The sequence below is a fragment of the Ruditapes philippinarum genome, unplaced genomic scaffold (assembly GCF_026571515.1).
Source record: "Ruditapes philippinarum isolate M1 unplaced genomic scaffold, ASM2657151v2 ctg866_1_1_1_1, whole genome shotgun sequence".
In the NCBI taxonomy this organism is placed as follows: Eukaryota; Metazoa; Mollusca; class Bivalvia; order Venerida; family Veneridae; genus Ruditapes; species Ruditapes philippinarum.
The window spans coordinates 332,741-356,977 of record NW_026855260.1 but is presented as its reverse complement, the minus strand read 5'-3'; the positions used below and the strand labels follow the sequence as shown (position 1 = coordinate 356,977).

The following is a 24,237-nucleotide window of genomic DNA, read 5'->3' as shown; positions in this document are numbered from 1 at the left end:
TTTGGGAAAGAATGACTATAATAACCTGTAATATCCTTACAAATTATGCTTTTGGAACTTCAAATATTAATAAATGTTCATTTGAGCATTATATGTATGATATAAAGCCATAAAAATGAATTACATGTTAACATTCATATATCGGTACTAGGATGTTTTGCATTGCCTGTTCATATTTGCTTACAAAGTGTTTTTTATCATTAAAGGTCAACACCAGAATTTAAAAAAGAACTGCAAGCAAAAGTAAACGACGTGTTAATCAAAGGACCTCTGTAAGTCACTAAACAATGATGTTTATTAAATAAAAAAATACTACATAAAAAGAGTTAGTTTGTTTTTCCATATGGTTGCTGTTTACCATATTTCATGCCGTTTTGTTAACTATATCTCTGAGTCGTTTACAAAGATGTTCTAGTTTATCTAGGTGTCTTATTTGTAATTTAGTATAGCAACCGATTGTTGAATTATATTCATTTTTATTGCATTTTCCGAGGTGAGACAACGTAAAAATTGCAATATTCACAGAGTAAAACTCATTTACTTTATTCGAAAAAAATATAACTTCATTATGCAACATTTGATATTATTAAATGATTGGATATAAATTGTATTTGATATGTAATTACGATAATACATACCGAATTTATTCTACCTACATCAAAAATTAAGTCAACCGGTTAAAGTAACATATTATCTTAATAATATAAAACAGAAACAAAACAAAAATATGTTGTACTGGTCTTTTTATTTTCAATAGGAAATGTTTTTATATAACAGTTGCTGGTCCCCAAATGACATGGACATATTTAAACATCCCATGTGTTTGATTAGCGCTGAAAGTATAAAAAACGAGAAGGGTGAAGAAACGGAAATCGCTCTAAAGATTGAACCTACCGTATTAAATGAAATAAGTAAAATAGAATGGCCAATAGTTGTAGTAGCCATAGTTGGTTTGTACAGAACCGGGAAATCGTATCTGATGAATCAGTTAGCCGAAGCAGTCTCATCTGAAGGTAAAGTGTACTTAATACAAACTTGACGCTGGATATCAGATAAGGATATTTTTCTTTAATGTTATATACTTTATAAGGTTTAAAATAAATTTAGGAAAATAAATTTCAGACATACAACATATACTATACAAATGACCACTCCACTTTCAAATTGGTGTCAATTTCAAAAAGAAAAACAAATAATTATAGAATATTGAATATTGTATCCTTTAGACACTCCTTGATTTTTAAGTTACATGATGCTGTCAGTAATGGTTTTGATGCAGGATTTGCATTGGGAGATACAATTGAATCGCAAACGAAAGGAATTTGGGCATGGTGTAAAATACATCCAAAAAAGTCTAACACAGTTCTGTTGCTGATTGATACAGAGGGATTAGGTGATATTGATAAGGTATGTCAAATTTGTATGAAGGTAAACATGATTTTACGATTTTACATACAACTGATACCAACTTTACAAAGTAGATGGGACGTTTGTTGGTCAGGAAGCAATCAAGGTAGTTTCCAGAAAATCGGTGATTCTACCAAGGTGTCCACTTGTACCTACAAATATGCACGCAGGGGCGCATTGGGTCCACCTCAATCATTTGACATATACTGTGCTGGTGCGACGAACAGTTAAACCCCTAACACTGCCAGTACCTAAAGAAGAAAAATACGTTTGTATTGACGTGTGTTTTTGTCAGAAAGGTTTCATTTATGTTGCGAATATCAAACAAACAAACAAAAAGAAAACTGTATATTACGGTATCCTATTTCGTCCACAAAATTCCGCTAGTTAACACGCGATGATTATTGCCTCTAAAGGGCGATATTAAGTACTAAATTTCGCATGTCTTAAATTTTGCTAGTTTCTCAATCGATAATTATCGCCTTTTTAAAAACCGAGGACACTTATACAAGCGAAATTTAACAATTTCAACTAATAATTATCGTCTTTTTTTGGACGTTGTGTGTTCCTCACGCGATAATAATCGCGTTGAAGGGCGCTAATTATCGCTCAAAAGACTGGCGAAATTTAATAACTGCGAAATATTGCCTTAATGTCGCCCTATAGAGGCGATGATTATCGCTAGTCTCTTATGAGATAATCAGCGCCCTTTAATGCGGTCTTAATTCCGTGAAGAACGCACAACATATGTATTTATATTTATTTATTTAAGTCTCATCTATACATGATTTACATATATAAAAACAGACATAAAACAGATATAATACATACATTTCAAGTATAGCAATTCTTATTATAGAATTATATGAGAGTATAATAGCTTATAAGGGGACAACTTCATAACCTACACAGACATATACTGTCTATTTACATTATGTAGTTGTCTCCCTTATTTACAATTCTTGCTATCATACAGACATTTACAAGTTAAAACACCGTAAAATAGTAATTAAAAGGGATAATATATCACATAAAATGGTCTAAAAATTCTGACTTAAAACATACTAATCATCTGCTAAGATCTTATTTTTCTTGAGTTTTTTGACTATAATATACTATTTCTTTTAGTAAGAATGTTACAACAGGTTTTTGTAAGTAATCTTATCATACATGTATCTAGGTTTGTAAAAAGAAAAACCAGTTTATCTGTTTCATTCATGGTATTGTAATCTTCATTTAAACTATAAGCCTTATTTGTTAATTCAGCTCTATCTGATTCATACATGGGACACTCCAAAAGAACATGTTTTTCATTTTCTATGCCGACTTAACAGAACAAACATAGCGTCTCCTAACTCTAAAAGTGTCCTATGTCCATTTTTGCAAAATTTGAGATAATTGAACCATTCTTTTTACCTTTCATTGCTCTATCTTTTAAGCTTTGGGTTCAAGGTTATGATGACCTAGAAACGTTGTTACCGAGTATGAACTTTGCTCTGTCCACATTTCGCATGATTGTTTTATCCTTATAGTAGGGTATGTACGTTACTTAGGACAATTTAATAGTGAAACCTGAAATAAGCCAATCAAAACACGAACTGATGGTCAGGTGACCTTGGTCGTTTTTGCAATGATAGTGCGCTAAGTCAAAACTTCCGGTAGAGAATTGTCTTGCCAATATTTTTTGTAATGCCATTGATTGTGTTTTCAAGCAAGATAAAGTAATAATATGTGAGTATATTAAACTAAAATCTCTGTACGTGTAACTGCAATTTGCTTTTTTAATGTCGAATGCACTGTAATCTCAGAATTTTAAGAAGTTTTGCAAAACCTAGTAAATATAATTCGGATAAACAATATTTCGGATACATTAATAAGTAAACTAAAGTTTACCTTTTCATTTTTATCGTGAGCTATGCTTAAATCACTGATATTATAATCTACTTTAATTTAAATATCATTATAGGTTAAACCTCGTGTTGTTGCCCGACGGCGTCCTCATACACATTTTGGGCTATATCGGCATGACAAAAATGAACAAATTTTGTAGAAAATTTAACGACCCAATAAGCGATTGTCAAGACTTTTGTGTGATTTTGAGGCTGATTATCCTATTGTGTCACTGCTTTCTGGACAAAGTTGAATATAATGTTATATGAAATGAACAAGTTGATGGACGAGGATCTAATGAACTTGCTAGTGCTGTTATTACTCTTATTTTAGAAAACGCTTTGAATGCTCATCCTCATATTAAGAAAATAACGTTGTGATCTGATAGTTGTGTACCACAAAACCGGAACAGCATGATGACCACTGCTTTATAACTATTTCAACAAAATGCTCCTGAAGTGGTTGAAATTGTTCAGAAATGTTGTACTCCTGGACATTTCAGTATGCAGGAAATTGATAACATTCACTCACATTCAGAGAAAAAGCTGAAAGTTTCAGAAATTTACAGTCCTCTAAGTCTAATTAGCAAACTTAAGCAAGTCGTCCAGATAAAACCGTTATCATAGAACTAAAAATGACGTGATTTTTTACTTGCGAGCAGTCGCAGATAATTCACATTTAACTCTGACCCATTTACAAGAGTTAAAGCATTCAAATATGTGAACGGATTGCCGTTTCAAGTGTTTTTTAAACCAGTACACAGAGGCGACAATTCTAAGGCCAACAAAATTATCTTGTAAAGAACCTACTTCCTTTGCCTAAATTCTAAAATGTGGAAAGGGTTTGTCTGATTACAAGAAAAATGATAAAGAAACCATGCTACGATTTATACCGACAGAGGATCGCATGTTCATGAAAAGTCTGTGCAAAATATAAACCTTTATAAATGCAAGTGTTATAGTATTACGCAAACAGTCATCATAGGAATTTGATTATGGTATTATTCTATAACACAATTTATCAAATACTCATCTACATCTACAGGTGATTAATATTATGTTTGAGGAATTAAATTCAATGTTATGATGAGACGTTGGAATATATTTTCTTTTTTGATGTTGTACTTTGGCATCATGTTATTGTTGCATTTATATTTAAAACTACAAGCCACATGAATAGCTGATTTACGTTTAATAATAATGACTACTACATGGCAGATGTGATGAAGTACCTTGGCAACAGGTTTTCTTACATTGTTAAATAAAGTAAATAACATTTAAATAATGTTAACCTTAATCCATTGAAAAGATGTTAGATAATAGAAAACTCAAATCTTTCATGTTTTTTTTAAGGTATGACGAGACGCTGTTTTATGTTTTTGTTGAATACAGACATTTTGCATTTATGTCAGTTGTATAATTATGTTAATACATACAGATTGAGATTTTGCAAAGAAACATTCTGTATATGCAAATATAAAGACAATTTTATACCTTTTATATGATGTATATCAATATTTGTCTATAATTAAGATATGTTTCTTTGTAACGTAACTTACGATCAGTATTTATGTTTAAGATATCAATTTCTATTTGTCATGACACGATGTCATATTTATTAATATTACAAAAGTTATGATAAACAGTTATAAATTGTTTAACTTGTTGTGACTAAATATCTGGGGGCCAATATCATAAAGTCTTAACACATTAGGTTTGATGCTTTTGATGTTTTTGGTTATCTGAATTTATTTTCCCATAAGTTATTTAGCAAGTTGGATACTATTATATACAATGAAACATCCAGTCACTCATTTGCGTTGAAAAATTATGGCGACGGCATGTAATGATTTACAATAAAATCTAATTGCACATACGGACAAGCATAATAAGTGCATGTAATAATTTCTACCATTAAAGTATCGTATCTCTGGCTCCTTCATTTAATTTTGGTATTACTTTGCTCTATCTCCAATGACGCACTTTTAGAGTGACTTTTTAAGAAATATTTTGACCTTTTGCTCTATCTCAAATTTGTTTTTTTCATATTTACTCTCAGTCTTTCTCCAGAAAGAAAAAAAAACGCCTTTTGTGGGCATTAAAATCCTAAATAAAGATGTATGAAAAATTTCAATTCAGTGGGGTCACGTGGAAAAAAATATTAAGATGCAAAATGTTAAAAGTCGTTTTTCTCAAAATAGCATTTTGACAGTTAAGACATTTTAAGAGTAAGCCGACGATATTAGTATTTCCTCTTCTGTGATATTTTCATAACGACCTGTTTCAAGTCTAAGTGGCGCTCCCCACATCTGAACCTAGACAGTGCTGATCTATGAGGATACGACATATGCATTTTACAATAACTTTCATATACACTTTTAAACAGTTTATAGGTTCGGAGCTTATTTCTTCCTTTACCATTGACTCCATTTACACGTAAAATGTCATTGTGCCACTGAATGATATGTTCGTTCATAATACAATTTGTAATATCTTCTAACAAGTTTCTTTGTGTAAATGGAATATTGACATAACTATGTAGTCCACTGTTAGCTAATTTTTATTTAACAATACATGTCCAGTTTTTACAGGTTCTACTTCCTTTACTTAAACACCAATTAAATTTTTTTCTTATTAATCCTTTAGTCATGATAGTTAAAAGAACGGCTCCAGTGATTACAAACAGCCTTCCATTGTTCAACAATAATAGGTTTCCATCCATATCACCTTGCACAGCCGCATTAGGTGTATACTTTCCGATACCCAAGAAAAATCTCATTGCTATGTGATGAACGGAATTTATACATGAAAACGATTTAGTGTCCCAAATGGCCGCTCCATATCTGATAATAGGTACTACATTTGAATAATATAACTTTGTGTAAACATCATAGGGAAACCAACTAAAAGTTTTATATTTAGCAATGAGAAGTCCGAGGGCACGTCCAGCACTCTGCGCAACCATTTTTGCAGTAGAATTAAGATCCAAATGTTCAGATAACAACAAACCGAGATATACATATCAATTTGAATATTCTAGAACAATTTCACCACATTTAAATACAAAATAAGAACTTGGTACAGACATTGGCCTAAAATGGACAATATGGCTTTTCTTTGCATTAACAAACATTTTATTAGTTGAACACCAGCCGTTTAATAAATTCAGCATTTCTTGTTGATCTCTTTCATTTTCTGAAATTAAAACAATATCATCTGCATATAACAAGATGCAAACACGTTCAACATCAACACATACTCCTTTCCCCAGAGTTTTAACATTATTGCCAAATCATTTACATAAATGTTAAATAGTATCGTACACCGGTTGTGACATCAAACCATTCTGTATAATAACTATTCACGCGTACACAACATGAAACATCTTGATACAGGGATCTTATCGCAGAGAGCATCTTTGTAGACATACCTGCATTTGTAAGTTTTTGACAAAGAATACATATGTCAATTGAATCAAATGCCTTACTAAAGTCTATAAAAGGCAGTATAAGTAGACTGCTTACTTTTCTTTCTTTTATCTATAATATTTGTTAAGCTTGAGATATGATCTACAGTACTGCGTTTCTGATGAAAGCCATTTTTGCTCTTCAACAATAAGATCCCTAGCATCAGTCCATTTTACAATGCGTTCACTAAGGATACTGGTATAAATCTTATACATGGTACATGCCAGTGATATTCCTCTGTATGAAAGAGGGTTTTTTAAATCAGTGGACGACGACTTTGGTATTGGGTTTATAATACTTTTTGACCACAACGCCGGTACTTGACCAGTACTAAAGCATACATTGAATAAAGTATGTAAAACAAAAACTGAGGAGTCATTTTTTAGAACCTCTGAAGGTATATGATCAATACCAGATGCCTTTTTTAATTTTGCCTTGTCTATAGCTTTTTTCACCTCCAAAATACATATATCATTATCTAGTAAAGAATCAGTTACATTTTCATCACATCTAAAATCTGTATTATTAACAGTAGAATTTGCATTGTATAAACTACTAAAATCAGTCTTCCATTTATTCAAAACTGTCTTGGGGTCACCTGATATATCACCATTATCCAACACAACCTGTAATGGTATAGACTTTTTGTGATCATTTGCAATTCCTATTTTACCAATAGATTTCCAAAATTCATTATCATTGGAATTCAAACTTGACAGTAAATCATTTTGAGATTTATACCAAAATAATCTTTTACTTTTTTGGATTTCTTTGCAAACTGTTTTCTTACATTAACATAAATATGCTTGAGCTCAGTTTTAATAGATCTATTTTAATTTTTCAACCAATTATGCTCAGCAGTATGAACAGCCGTCCATAAAGTAGATAGTTTGAGGTTCCACCACGGTTTTGGTTTCTTATTTCTTAACCTGGATGGAATTCCAGGATCTATTCTTTTCTAAGCAATTTTATCATACATTTCTGAGCTTACAATCTTACACCATTCATTATAAGCTAAATCTATGTCGGATTGCATTCTCATAATATGTTCTAGTTTAGCTTTAAGAGCATGAATTTGTGTAATTGTATCATCTTCTGATAGAAAACTATCTGGTACAGTATCTAAGTTAAACTTATCAAAACCAGGTACAGATTCATTCAATGTAAGAGTTTGCATGCCAACATTTACATTGATATTCCATAATAATACAGAATGATCAGGTATATTTCTAGCTAAAACATTTCCAATACTCATACAATTTAAAACATCTGATACATGTTTAACGTTAAAATCAGTAAAGTATGTAAGATTTTCGTGGCTGACCTAGCAATAATCTACAACAGAGGCTCCTTTTACAGATATATAAGTAAAATCATTTTGTATAAAATTACGACCATTTAACATGCACATATTTGTGTCAACAAAAAATTGAATTAAATGATCTCCATATGAATTACTTACAAAATCAACAACATTACGATGCTCAATAATATCAAAACCAGAAATGAAGTCTTCATTGTTACCACAACGGCTATTTAAATCTCCGCAAATAAATACCATGCCATCGTTTTGATAAGTGTATATACTTTCCAACAGATTATCATAAAAACTAATAACATCAATGTATCGACTAGAATTTTCCGGAGGTAAGTAGCAAACACATGGTAATATACAAGAATCTTCAAATTTATGTTGCATTTTCAACCATAGTATGTCATCTAATGTATCATATAAAGTTGAGATGTTAAAATCAAGTAAAAGACTATTCTTTACAAAAAATCCTACCCTACCAGAACGCTTTCTAGCATTACGATGTATCTGTTTTCTATTATTGCCGTACCAGGTGTAATTTTCTAAATTCAAAACATCTTGACCCATCAAATGTGTTTCAGCAACACCAATTATATCTGTATTTAAAACATTTATACATTTTGACCTTAATATAAAATTATCAGACAACTGGTTACAATTAAACCCTCCATTCCAAAAACCTGCTAATATCTAACTACTATAGTTCGAGTTGCCACTGTTATTTCTTATTCTTCCATTCTTACTTCTTCCACGCCCTCTGTAGGTTGACTGTTTAAACCTGTCTGAAAAAGAATTAAGTCTGTCATTTTCATTTTGCTTTTTATGAGCATTGCTCCCGTTATTACGTTGATCACTATCATTACTGTTTTCATTTCTGTTATTTGCATAACGGTCACTTTTCTCATTACTGTGTCTATATCTGTTTGCATTCCTCTTTTTCATATAAGAGTCATTATCCTCACTATTGTTCCTGTTCGACCATGATCCGAGATTCCCGTTAGAATTGCGATTTTCTTTTTGACTATTTGAGTCCTGGGATCTCGACATCCGTTCATCATCCCTGTTGTTTTGATGTACAATACGATTTCCTTGTAGCGCTATATTACTACCTTTATTTTAAAGGGAGGTAACAATTACTCTAAAGTTCATATTTGCCTGTCGCTCTTCATATGACTCGTCCTTGTTGATAAATACAGTATCATATTGTTTTAAATCCTTGAGCTTGTTTTTCACTGACAAAACTTTTCTTCTGTCATCCAGAGACTGAAATGTGGCAATTATCAGCCCACAATTATCTTCTCTGTTTGATGTTTTTCTTTCTGTTTTTAATACAGACACGTCAGATACACCACGAACATTCATGATCATCAAATCAACTTTTCTATTGACAGATTTTCACCTTCATGGAATGACAAACCCCTTATCACAATATTCAATTTCCTATTAGAATTATTATTACCAGTTTCGGCAGACTCTGAAATCTTTTGCACTTTTCCTTCTATATGAGCAATTTCCTGGCGTATTTCATCTGTGAATGAATTTATTTGTCTATTTACATCTGCACTTACCTTTTTCGCCTCTGCGTTGACCCTTTTATCAATCATGTTACCAATTTTGTGACAAATATTTACCTCAAGTTGGTCTATTCTGTCATTCATATTGTTGTTAAGTGAAGCAATTTCTTCAGAGAGTTTCTTAAACAAAAAGAAAAGTATTCTAGTAAAACAGAATTGTCTGCATCATTTAAAGAATCTTCTGAACCAGGGCTACCTGTACTAGACTTCTTACCCTGTACAAAACTTTCGATTTAACACAAACATCACTATCATCTAATAGGTTACTTTCGCTCAATTGTCTTTTCCTTGTGTAGCACTTACTTTCACTTGTACAGTTCACAAATAATGGGATTTCAATCACTGAATGAACATAGTCTTTAGCATCTGTTAAATCGCTAATTGTTCCGTCTGCCATCGTCATATGTAATAAATGTACAGTGAATAATGCAATATATATGCCACACTCGGTCAAAGATCTCAGCATCCTAGATTCTGTTTTGACGAAGTTATTGAAGATATAAACTGATCATCTATATATTTTGAATTTTGACATGTGACTGTTATGGTCGGTTTTTCCCCTAATTTATTCGAATTTGTAAGTTTTGAACTGCATTTAACAATAACAAAATATGGTTCTGTTAATGCTGTACAAGTGGTTTAGTTCGCAAGTCCGAAGATAACGTTCAATACACAAAAATATCTTGTTCAAGCACGTTTTGGTTGCAGACTTATACTTCAAGCATTTTTTGTTGCAAACTTATTCTTATTCCATTGAAATCCATAGTAAAACTTTGCAAAAGGAGTGTAGAAGTAATTTTCAATTGCAATTTTTGACATTTATGTTGTGTTACTTGTATTTGTTATAAATGTTATTTATACTTTCTTTTTTTACAACAATTATGCACTTTATGTTTCAAATTACATGATTCTCAGTTCAATACTATAATCATCAGTAAAAGCCTGGAAGCAAAATAAAAGCATATAGAAAAATGTTTTTTGATACTTCAATTTTAAAATATGTCTTCATATGTAAAATGCAAATGAAAACTATATACAAAACAAACGTATGTGAGAGTATGGTTGTATGGTTGTATGTAAGTGAATTATTTTCATCATAAACATAAGGACATGTGCACACATGTATACGATTTTACTCGGCAAAATTTCCAAAGTTTATCAAAAACACATGAACTGTTAATTTGTTTGTTTCGTATGTAAAGATCAGCAGTTGCTTTAGACATAAAGTATGTAAATGTACTTAAAATATTTTTAGAAACCAATAGTTAAAATGACATGCTTGTTTACAATATTTCGGATTTGATGTATATCATATGTCAATTGGTATTCTAAAGATGACTTTGACTATTAGATCATAATATAACTGATATACGATTGGTTGTTTACATTGACTGATACGTGACAAAATTACTTAAAGTCATTGTTCGAGTTAGGGAATTTGGAAGATGTTTCGATTGGTCAATAATAAGTAACAATTTAAAGAAACATATGACTAATGCCCTTGTGTCAATGTTAATATAGCTTTTATCTACTATATAATCAAATTTATTTCAAATCTCAAAAAACGAACAATAATGAAAGCTGTTTGTTGCTTTTTTTCTTTTCCTTTTCAGTTAGTTTAGTCATGCCAAGATATAAAAAAAAGTCATATGACTTTGTACAAAGAAAAGAAGTATATCGAGGAGAAAAAATGATGAAGATAAACACAACTGAACTTCAATTTAGCATATTGTGTTATATATCTATTTGAAAGACCCTGTGTTAGGATATATCTGCACGCATGCACAATTTGTATATATACGTATTTCTTATTAGATGAATGGGTATAATTGCCATAATATTGCTAATTATTTAAAAAAAAAATGATTAGTTATTCCTCGCTAAAAATATGCATGCCATATTATTGACACAAAAGTTTGCAACAAAAAATGCTTGAAGTATAAATCTGCAACCAAAATGTGCTTGAACATGATATTTTTGTGTATTGAACGTTATCGTCGGACTTGCAAGCTAAACCATTTGTACAGCATTGACAGAAACATATTTTGTTATTGTTAAATGCAGTTCAATTCCGAATAAATTAAGAGAAAAACCGACCATAACTGTCACATGTCAAATTTCAAAATATGTACATGATCAGTTTATATCTTCAATAACTTCGTCAAAACAGAATCTAGGATGCTGAAACCTTTAACCGAGTGTGGCATATATATTGCATTATGAAATAGGCATACTAATTAACTTCAAAATAACAAAGAAACCCATTTGCCTGGGAAAAATTCGTTCACCCGTTTAAAAAAATCACGCCGTGTTCGCCATTTTGTCAAGTGTGCAACTAATTCGCTCGCTTGAACCAAGTGTGCAACCACTTCACGCCCTGCCCCTTAACATATAAACGCCTCCGTTAACGGTGCTACCGTTTGTTACCAGCTCGAGAAGAAACTCCGCCTCGTGTGATTAATCCGGTACTGAAAGGTTCTAATTGCAATACCGTAGCTCAGCAGTAATTGTCTTTGGCAACATATACGAGTCTGGAAATTCCATATATAGATGTAACTTTTAAACACACATACAACTGATTTGTCTCTTGTAAACAAACAAATTCATCAATTTTTCTCCGCCAACAAAAAACCTGTGCTTAGGTCTCATACCACTACCCATACGAACATTAAGACGATTATTATCGAGGCGAATTTTACAATTTTGCTTGTATATATTTCCTTTCTAAAGAAAAGGCGCTTAAGAGACTAGCTGAATTTAAGACATGCGAAATTTAGTACTACATTTCGCCCTTTGAGACGATAATTATCGCGTGATACTAGCGAAATCTTGTGGAAAAAAATAAAATACCGTAATATATTAATTTTAAAAGTTAACGTCAAACTAATGTTATAAGATTTCTAATGATTTTTATTATTTCTTCATGTAAAAAGCGAACAATTACTATTTTGTCCATTTAACAGGGCGACTCAGGTCACGACAACAAGATATTCACATTAGCGACACTTTTATGTAATTGTCTAGTTTATAATATGATGGGTGTTTTCAATAACGACGCAGTTGCCAAGCTTACGTATCCTTTTAGTTTACAAACATCACATGTCTTAGAAATTTTACAAATGAATTATACCCTTTCAGCTCTCGAGTTATCGTCTGTACAGTCCAATCATTTCTTAAATTGTGAAACAGACACCAGCTCATTTTTCAATAATGTAATAGAAAAAAGAAAAAAAATATTTGTAGATGCAAACAAAGTATTTAAGTACGAACTGGCTTAGACGGACTTAATGGCAAAGCAAAAGATGATCCATCTTTAACAAAAAATATATAAAAATTGACTTCCTTAGTTCGTCTGTTAACTTTAATTGGAACATTTGTTTAACTTCAGAACCCTACTAACCGGAAGTGAACACATTTTTAAACATATATAGAGATGATGAAATATCAAAAACATCTGGATAATTATGGCGTAAATCTCAGCCGAGGATCCTTACTGTTTTCTGTTGTTTGATTTAATTAAGTTTGTATCTAATATAGTACCATACTCATGGTAACTAGTGCGATCCTTTGTCACATGTATGTCCCATTGATAAACAATTAAGTTGTTGTTTTCTGTGGTTAATGGATAATTTTGTCCCTATATGTTGCAGCTACTTTGAAGCATATTGCAGCCACTGTGAAACAGCAAACGCAATAATCATTAATGAGCCAAAATGCTTGATATTCAAGTGGCGTAACTAATCAACTAACTTAGCCGTAAAAACATGTGCAAGTATTTGAGTTACCGATCTATCACGTAACGATTCTCATAAATACGCATTTAATGGGTATAATAGTGGTCCGGACAAACTTTAAAAATAAGGTCATTAAATCGTCATCACTTTGACAAAAATCATTTAGATAGAAAACAATGTGCAATCCTATTATTGATCAATCTTGCAAAACTAATAGTACATGTATTTGCTTTAGGAAAAAAGTCAAGGCCAGGTTTTGTGACAGACAGATTGAAAAACACATGCAAATGTGAAGCGATATTTATTTACTCTGTAATATCTCAAACATTATTTACAATGTATGCTTTATAACGTTTGTTGTTTTTAAGTACACATTACATTTCAAATTAACTTAAATACTTAAGATTTGTAACGGAAATAGCAAAAAATATCAAATACAAAGGAAAATCATCGGAAGACAACCAAGAACTTAATCTAATTATGCCAGATTTTGTTCTTTGTTTGAGGGATTTCAGATTAAAACTGATAAAAAATGGGAAGATGATATCAGAGAACGAGTATCTTGAACAAAGTCTATCTGACAAATCTGGCAAATCAGAAAAGTACAACAAACCACGTGAAGTTATTAAGAAATACTTCCAGAATCGTAGGTGTTTCGCATTTCCAGTACCAGGTGGCGAAGATGTTATGGAGAATCTAGAACGCCTGAGATTGTGCGAGTTATCTCCAAAATTCAAAGAAGTTACAACTCGGTTTGTATCGTATATATACAGTATACAACCGAAGAAATTGCTAACCAGTAAACCAATTAATGGACAGAGTAAGCAAATAAGTTTTAATACATGTTTTAAGAATTAAAAGTTTGCATATATACTTTAATAATCAATGCAACCTTCAACGATTGTTAAATATGTTATATTCCATTATGTATTTAACAATAAATGTGAAAATTTATTAAGAAAATGAAAATGACAAATCCATTACATTTCATATAAATAACAGAATGTTTTCCAATACGGATCCTCTATTTTTAACTCTGAATTAAAGAAAACATTGTTGAACAAATCAATAGTTAACACTTTCACAGCCGATGTAAATAGAAACACGTATTTATATTATCATGAAAAAGTAGGGTTCGGGGTCATATTTCAAAATAAATTTATTCGAAATAATTTTATTGTTTTCATTATGTAAAGCTTCCCTGAGGTTGGAGATGTTGATAACTGTGTTACAAATTCAAATTCTTGTTCAGTTCAAGTTATGCGTCTTGATTAATGAACACGTGATTAATGATAAGTTGTCATTTATCAAGTATAACAAATTACGACAAACATACAATTGAAAACAATTTATTCTGTGAGACGATCTCGGTCACCGCGCGTTCCAGATCCCAATGTTGTCATTTGTTATCACTTTAAACAAAATAACCAAGATGAAACAATAAAATAAATTTATCAATGCAGTTTACCAGGTGTTTCCTGTTTCGAATAAAAAATAATTAAATACGAAAGTTTAAATGCGACATTTATATATCTATTTAAGATAAAGCAGCTTCTATATTACCTTCTGGAGGCAAACTGATTTAAGATGCCTTTGTTTTAAAGCAGACTAATCAAAACACTGCTATTTTGTAACTAATATACGTGTGTGATAGCTCTCCATCTATCTAACGTATCGTTGATGGTTCTACTCAGCTTCCCGTTTTTGCCTACAATAATGTGCAAAGGAACACCATAGCCTCCACCGTAAAAGCCCTTAGCTTTTATCCATTTATCAATTTCTTATATTCTTCTATATATATATAGTGTATCCTTTTTCAGTGTTTACCACTTTAGTAGACTGTTACATTAAGTCAATCAACGACGGTGCTGTTCCAGATGTTGATGATGCTTTTACAGTTGTTTCGAAAAACGAAAATGCTAAAGTTGAAAATGAGGCTGTAAAAAGATTTGGAAACCAGATGGAAATAAAAAAATTACCAGTGTCTGAAAATGTATTAAAAGAATTTTACACAGACGCACAAAAGTCAGCTCTAAGATATCTTCGAGAAAACGTTATCCACGATAAGCAGTCAAGATTTGAAAAGGAAGCCCAGGTTTTCATTTATACTATTTACATAAAACAGCCCGATACAATATACAACTATAGAGGTTAATATGGCAATAAATGAACATACAAATGACAAAAAACACAACTTTCACTCTTCATTATCTTCTTAAAGTATGACCGATAAACATTAATTAATGTCATCGTAAATAAGACGAAAATGAGCAAAATGAAACCGAAGATTAAATAAAAGTAGAAGTAGTAGAAGTAGTGGTAGTGGTTTTGGTAGTGGTAATAGTAGTGGTAGTAATAGTAGTAGTAGTAGTAGTAGTATTAATCAATTAGAATAAAAATTATAATCAATATCATCATCATCACCATCAATAATAATAATAATAATAATAATAATAGTAAAAATAATAAAAATTAATAATAATTATAATAATGTTAATAATAATTATAATTATAATAATAATAATAGTTCTAATTTATCGTAAATATATCGTATAAAATGTTTTTCAAGTTTTAAGGACAAGAATAAACTGTAAGGAAGTTTGCCACGTTTTCGGTGGTGCAAAGATTTTCCGGTGGCTGTTGTAGTATACTGACAAGATGATATTTTATACGGTACTTACTAAATCAAAAGAAATATTTTAATTTCTACTGAAGGTTTTCCGCCCATATGTGACATACATGATTATGTTATTCCTATCAAAAGAGTTTTCAATGCCTTGAAAAATAAATTGATCAGATTATTTCATTTGCACAGGTCAGGGATTAGTTTGGGCCTAGTATTACGTTGCTCTTAAATCTGTATATTGCTTATTAATGTTTTTTTTGTTGTTATAAATGGCATTATATTCTGATTATTTATTTCTTTTTTCTAAAAGACAAAAATGGAGGCAATCTGGAGAAAAATTAAGAATGAAAATCAAATAAAAATCACGGAAACCTGTCAGCAAAAATTACTTAAAGCCAAGACGCATTTTGATGAAAAGATCAGTGATAAAGATTACGAAACAGCAGGCGGATACCAAATGTTTCAACGAGATGTCAAGCAATTCAAGGATCAATATGAGAATGAGCTCCAGGATTTTACAGCACAAGAGGTGAAAATCAAATATATACATCTCACTATTGATCCAATGCGCTTATATATTGTAGCGCTAAACATTTTGAACAACATTAAAAACAAAATGTATTAATATTATGTTTTTACACAGTTTTGTCAATGTTGACTAACCATCATTTTTTCTTTAAGTGCAAACAATATAGTACTCTCAGACACAGACTTGTCCAGCTGACTGTCATGTAATTCTCCACACACTACTTAACGGTGACACAAACATAAGTAACGACATCAGCATCAGCATAAAATATATATCCAAAATAGCAAACGATTTCTATAATGTATGTTTCCCTGTAATGTTCCTCCAGTTTACTCATCATATAGATTCTCCTCTTTTCATTATGTTTATTTTTTATCTCAAATTATGAAAGTCTGTACCCTGACACGTTTATTTACAAGACAATTATTGCGTTTAATTGATTCATACCCTATTCCTACTTCTGTCATATATAAACATCTACTTTATGTCCTTTTTCGCCTCGTATGTCGTTAATTCAACTTAGTGACGCCTTCTTTTTCAAATTTTAAATCTTCTTTTATCTGTTTGTTTGTTTGGATTTTCAAGGCACGCCGACACACAATTGGCCATATCGTTCCGAATGCTATAATAGGATTAACATGTTATGTAAAACTTTGTAAATGACAATAAAAATGAGCCAATTAGATCTTAGAATACAAGTTTATCTCTTTCAAATAATCAGTGATGTTTTTTGATGGAATTGTATCAAAGAGTGCTTTGAGTAAATTTACAGAATAAAATCTATTACGGGCCTGTGAAAAATCATGACATTCAAGAAGAAAATGCTTGACAGTAAAATTTTAATTACAACCCACACAGAAAGGGGCATTGTTGTTTGTGAGGAGATAAGAGTGGGTAAGTTTAGTGTGTCCAATTCGGCACCGAAGAAGAACTGTTGATCACGGCGGTTTGACAGAATTAGAGATGGTGACACATCAAGGGATGGGTTTATATCTTGAATTTTAATAAAAACAGCATTGTCCCAATTTGCTTTCCATTCAGATGATACGAGTCTATTTATAGCCGGTCTAAAATCGCAAGCAGGTAGCAATAAGTCAGTTTTTTTTTGAAAATTTAATGATTGTTTTGCTATAGCATCTACCTTTTCTTTCCTCATATACTTACATGACTTAGAATCAAATATAATTTAACACATTTTGTTTTAAGTATATCATGAAATCGTTAAAGAAGTGTCTTTATCATGTCATTGTCAGATTTTTTTTTATTTTTAATAGATATTAAAACAGAAAACGAGTCAGAAAATATCACAAATTTATCATGGGTATGCTGTGCTATGTATGACAATGCTAAATCGATAGCTTTTGCTTCAGCAGTAAAAATTGATGCATTATCTGGTAACCTAATACTATATGTAAAATTATTTTCAAACACAGCCGCACCTACTTTGCAACCCTCTTTTGAACCGTCCGTATAAATATGTATAACATCTTCATGTTCTTCCTTAATTGCTAGAAACTTGTCTTTGAACTGTTCAGGTGAATTTGATGACTTTTTTATATTTGAAAGGTTAATATTTATTTTCGTGGAATTATAAGTCCAAGGTTGAACATCCTCATCGTCATTTTGAAGGATACTGTCTGGATTAATTTTAAGTTTATCTAAATAATATTTTAAACGGAGGTCTATTGGTTTAATTTCCTTTGGTTTGTTAACAAATTCTTTAGTATGACTTGGTTTGAAAATTATATTTTAAGCTGGATTTTTGCTATTAGATGAAATTCTAGTTGCATACTGAAGTAATAGCTTTTTTCGACGAAGATGAAGCAATGGTTCCCCAGCTTCCGCATATAGACTTTCTATAGGTGAGGTGCGAAAAGCACCTGAAGCTAAACGTAAACCCTGGTGATGTTTGGTATCTAGCATTTGAAGATATTATTTTCGTGCAGACCCATATACTACAGAATCTAATTTTTTATCGGATAAGACTTTTGTACAATTTTAGTAATGTGGAAGATTTTGATCCCCAATTTGTACTTGATAAAACCTTAAGTAAATTTAAGGCTTTTAGGCATTTAGTTTTCAAATGTTTAATATGTGGTATAAAAGTTTTTTTTATCAAATATAATTCCTAAAAATTTAACTTATCAACAACTGGAATTTTAGAACCAGAAATGTAAAGTTTAGGGTCATTATGTTGTTTCCGCAATCGACAAAAATGAACACATTGAGTTTTTGACTTTGAAAATTTAAAACCATTTTCTATTGCCCATTTTTGAATATTATCTAAATTTTTTGAAGTTGCCTTTCAATTTTTCATACTTTTCGATCGATAGCAGATAAGCAAATTGTCTACATATAGAGGACAGTCTATGCCTGGTGTAAGCGCGCTAGCAATATTGTTTAATATAAGGCCAAAAAGTGTAACAGAAAGTATGCTTCCTTGAGGAACACCTTATTCTTGTTGGTGCTCCTCAGAAAAAGTTGAACCAAGTCTTACTTTAAAGTGCCTATCTATTATAAATCCAGAAATGAAAAGAGAAAGTCTGCCTTTAAGTCCAGCATCCTTTAGATCTTTTAGGATACCATATTTCCAAGTAGTATCGTAAGCCTTCTCAAGATAAAAAAAAATTGATACCAGGTATTGTTTATTTACAAGGGCTTCTCTAATAAAAGTTTCAAGTCGTACGAGATGATCTTTTATCTACTAGTATTGATATTTTTCTTCATCTAATGCTTCACAATGTTTCAAAAACCCGTCTTATTGAAAGTAATTAATCCTAAATTAAGCAAGAGACGGTTGATCCTCCCCGAATAGGTTTTGGACACAGGAAGGTATACCTCTTGTAGTGTCAGAGTTATGTCACAAAGTTGAAATTGTGAAAACAACCCAAATATTGCGCGCTACACGTCGTCTCAAAATGGTGATCATTTTCGTGAAATAGTTATAAAATCCGACTTCAAATAACAAAGTTCTGGGCCGGACACGATTTTGCTGCAAGGTCATGTATTGACTTTGACCTTTAAGATAGCGACCTAAATGTTACACTTGACATGTCGTCCAATATGGTGATTATTTCTGTACAAAAGTTGTAAAATCCGACTTCAAATAACGAAGTTATAGGCCGGACACGTATTCGTTACGTATTTACTGACGAACAGACTGACGAACTGACTGACGGACGAACGGACAACCCGACGACTATATAAAAAAAAACTTTATAAACCAGTTATGTTTTCGGATCGGATCTTTTTCAATATTTTGTTCTGTTGTCTTGTTTGAATAAAATATATTTTAACTAAACAGATTTCATGGACGTGGCATCACTTTGTGGAAAATATGAAGAAAACAGAAGAAAGAATACTTCAGGCCGATGAAGGCATGTCCAAACAAGAAAAAGAGGGTATTGATAGTTATTGCCTTACATGATAGAATGATCTTATTTATTGACAAATTACAGATAACATTAAATATTCGTTACAGATAAACGTTAAGGATACATTAAATGTGTCGTAGTATGTTAACCATACATGTATGTTGACAAGTCTTATTTTAATTTACATGTGCAAGTTTAAATAAATTCTAGACATCATATTAACAAAAATGAAATTTGTAAAAGGCCTTTAAAGGCAAATATACGTTTTAATTTTTATACATACCTTTGTTTTGCGTCATATAATATCACTGTAAAAATTCAATAACACTGACTAACAATTTGACAATTCTTGCCCCATTTTCGTCAACCTAGACATATTTTCAAAGTCATGCAATATAGGTAAACAACTGGCTGTTCCGGTTTGATATAGAATATGTTAATATGATATATAAATGCATATAAATAATTTATACATGAATATAGTCAATGATTATAAACAAATAAAAGGAAAAAGCAAGTATGACTTTATATCTGCAGATGAACTTCGGCGTAAGGAAGAGGACTATGCAAGGATATTACAGAAACAACAGAAAGAGCAAAAGGAAGAAATTCAGCAAAAAGCTCAATATATGAAAAGGCATTACGAAAATATTTTGGAAGATCAGCTGCAACAGCTGAAAATCGAAAGGGAAAAGTTCGAGGTATTAGTAATGGAAAAATTTGATAAAGAAAAAGAAGAAGCGAATATCATATTAGAAAAATATAGAACAGAACTGGAAGAAGTGAAGCAAGTGCTCGATATGGAACGGTTAATAAAAGAAAGGGAAGCACTGCAAGTAGAATGTGAAGACATGAAAGAAAGGGAACGCGAAAGAAAACGTGCGTGGATCGGAAAAAGAATATGGAGAGCTATTGTCAACGAATAACTTACATATATTCTACTTTGTTCGTATTCATTAAATTTTGACAAGACTTCTCAAAAACCTAAGTGTTTTCAGATGTTTTCATAGATATTGATGTAACATTTCTTTAACAACAATTTAACTTCGTTCTAAATTCCCTATTGTTCAATTGGACGTCCGAGAATGGAAATAAAAATAGTAATTATTTAAATGGAGACCTTTTTTAAAAGGATATTTGACGGGTCTGGATTTTTGTCTGTCAACATCAGTCGTGATGTACCATTTGATGGAGATCGGAACCAATTACTTTAGTGCAAATTTTACAGACATTCGTCACCCCGTTTTGTTCAGAATGATCTTATTGCGCAAAACGACCTAACAACGACCTGAAGGGCTATAATGGCTAACGGTTTGATATGAATATAAAATGGAAGGAAGCGCATAGGTGTAGCCTACTGGATATTATTGAAATCCTTATTGCTTAATTAAATTATCATTTTCAATCCATGCTTCATTGTTTTAATGTATAAATAAATTTGAAGACAGAGGGAAATTTGTCCTACTCTTTAATTTTAAATTGGTAACAGATAATTGATTGCAGTTCTTACTGAGAACCATTTAGTACCGAATAAATTAATCAAATATCACACTAAATCTCTAACGATAGGATGCACTAGTTTATCAATTGATAGTAATAAGTTGCCAATGTGCCCATAAAATAGAAGTATTTCCAAAGGGAATATTACATAGACTGCTGAATTAAAATACTTAATACCCAGTAGTTAGTTTTAAAAAAGCTAGCATATGAAACAATGATGTGTTTCTTTGAAAGTTTAGGTAGTTTTACCTTTATTTAGTCTAGTAAGTAATATATCAGGAAAATTATAATGCTTCATTCTCTACGGGTGCTAGTGCCATATTTCTTTTCCTCACCTTTAACTGTTGTCCTGCAAAATACTCAATATTTAAGTTTATTAACGGACACAATTCTATAAATTCATATCCATACTCAGCATTATAGCTTCAACATATACGTGGAAGATAAAGTGTGCGTAGTGTTTTTGTTCTCTTTAATAAGAAGTGGAATGTCCAATCCTTAATTGCAGTACTTTTAAACACTAGATGGACTTTTCATGGACAATGTCTGAAATTTGCCGTTCAGACAATTAAATATACAAGCATTTAAAAAGTCAAGCCAATTTTAGATTTGATTATGTGACATTTTTATCTTAGCGGCAAATAGTTAAATGAGAAATATGATGTCTAAAACGTTAACTTGTATGTAGGGACGGTTATTTAAATCCAGTTCGTAAATGCTCAATAGTGCTCTAAAATATCGTTAAAGGAAGGTAATGAGCTTGCTATTAAATGTTCATATAGATAGAAGTAAGTTTTCCGAATAAGAGTAAATATGAGCTATTTATCTTAAGAGGATTATAAATTGAATTTTGATTATCTTTCTTTCGTGCATAGGATAAGTTCATAGACTTTCCGTCATTAGGCTACACCGATACATCAATAATCAAGATGTATTTTTCTTTTCTTATTTTTTGTTAATTCGCTAATGGCTGACCACATGGCATAATGCCGATATTAGCTTCATAAATTAATCTAGATGATAGATGCAATATATGTTGATCATTATTATTATTATTATTATTATTATTATAATTATTATTATTATTATTATTATTATTATTATTATCATCATTATTATTATAGGAAAGGTCAAACGTTTTAAATTGGATTAATGTTACACTAGATTGACTTCCCGTGGCAATGCATGAAATGTGCCGCCCAGACAATTAACCATATCAGTAATTTAAATGTCAAATAATTGTAGTTATGTCTATACATATAGGAGTGTATTTGTGTTAGTGGCAAATTGACAAATAAGACAATCGTAGGTCTAAAACATGAAATTGTATTTAGGAACAGTTATTTAAATCAGGTACGTAAATGCCCAATTCTAAAATATCATAAAAGGGAGTTAGTTTTCTTTATAGGGTTATAGTTGTATAAGTAAATAATTGAATTTTAATAATCTTTCGTGCATACGAAATGTTCACAGACTATTCAGTGTTTATTTTCCGTCAATGACATTAGGCTACAATAATACATTTTTTTTTCATTCCGCTAATGACTGACCACATTCATATTACGTCACGGAAATATTCCGCATTTCAACGTTGTTTTTTCATTATTTGGCCACTGATACATAAATAATCAATATATTTTGTTTTAAAGATCGATAATGGCTGACCACATTAATGTGGCGAAACGGAATTATGTCACATATCAGCTTTATAAATAAATAAGACTAAGTACAATAGATGCAATGGATGATGGTACTGTATTATTGTCACTAATGAAACTCTAGTTCCCTCCGTTTTACCGATGACCAGTGCTCATAGCGGGTTAGCTTTTTTATTCTTAACAGTTTAGCGAAACTTAACAATAAAGACGTTATCTAAGCATTTGAAATTGAGTTTATATGATGTGGGAATAGTTTAACTTCGTAAATAAACTAGACTAAATTATCTTGTCAAATTAAAACGGATAGCCTATGAAACAGTGATGTGTTACATTAAAATCTAAGGTAGTTTTGCATTCCTTTAATCAATTAGTATTAAAATGAACAGTATAATGCGTATTTTTCTACTGCTGCTTGTGGCGTTTTTCTGCTGCTCAGGCTAAGTTGTAAGATACAATTAAAGGGAGGTAACGAGTGTGATATGAACTATTCCTGTAAGTTGGAGTTATTTATAAGTTCTTAGACTTAATAGTTGTATGAGTTAACAAATGAGTTTTATAATATTATTTCCGTGCATAGGATATTTATGCTCACATACTTTTCAGCGTTTTTTCTCGTCATTAGGCGACATTAATACATTAATAATCAATCAACATTTTTTATTTATTTTTTTAATTCCACAAACATAAGCTGTTTGAATATAGAATTACATATACATAATCTTTGTTTCGTGCAGCATAGGATATGTTCACTGACCTTTCTGCGTTTCTTACTCGTCTTTAAACTACACTGATACATCAATAATCAATATTTTTTATTTTTTTTTAATTCCGTTAATGGCTCATCACATAAATATGGCCAACGGAATTTCTGATGGCCAGTGTTCATAGCAGGTTAGCTATATATTTTTAACTGTGTAAAGAAACACTATCATGACGTTTTTCAAGCATTTGAAATTGTGTTATATAATGTGGAAATAAACGTTGTTGTATAAATAAACTAGACTTAATTATGGCCTCAAGTTAACTTAAACTGTTAAAGAAACAAGCCAATACGACTGGACTACTTTATTTGCAATTTCATCTTTCAGTTACACTTTCAGATAATTTATACAGAACTCTAGGATCATACATTTTTTTTTGCTCATTATAAGTATCTTTATCGATTTC

The 24,237-nt window shown here is 31.2% G+C and overlaps 1 protein-coding gene across 1 annotated transcript in view; it reads left to right on the top strand.

Moving 5' to 3' along the window:
- The window catches only part of LOC132742675 (guanylate-binding protein 1-like), a 28,408-nt gene extending 7,049 nt beyond the window's left edge, over positions 1-21,359 (top strand). The window contains exons 2-10 of the mRNA XM_060731140.1: positions 207-272; positions 778-1,013; positions 1,280-1,407; positions 12,613-12,722; positions 13,788-14,203; positions 15,204-15,478; positions 16,320-16,538; positions 19,843-19,939; positions 20,450-21,359. Coding sequence (XP_060587123.1) covers positions 207-272; positions 778-1,013; positions 1,280-1,407; positions 12,613-12,722; positions 13,788-14,203; positions 15,204-15,478; positions 16,320-16,538; positions 19,843-19,939; positions 20,450-20,838 — 1,936 coding nt within the window. The 3' untranslated portion in view covers positions 20,839-21,359. The remainder of the gene's footprint in view (positions 1-206; positions 273-777; positions 1,014-1,279; positions 1,408-12,612; positions 12,723-13,787; positions 14,204-15,203; positions 15,479-16,319; positions 16,539-19,842; positions 19,940-20,449) is intronic.
- The last annotated feature ends 2,878 nt before the right edge of the window (positions 21,360-24,237 follow it).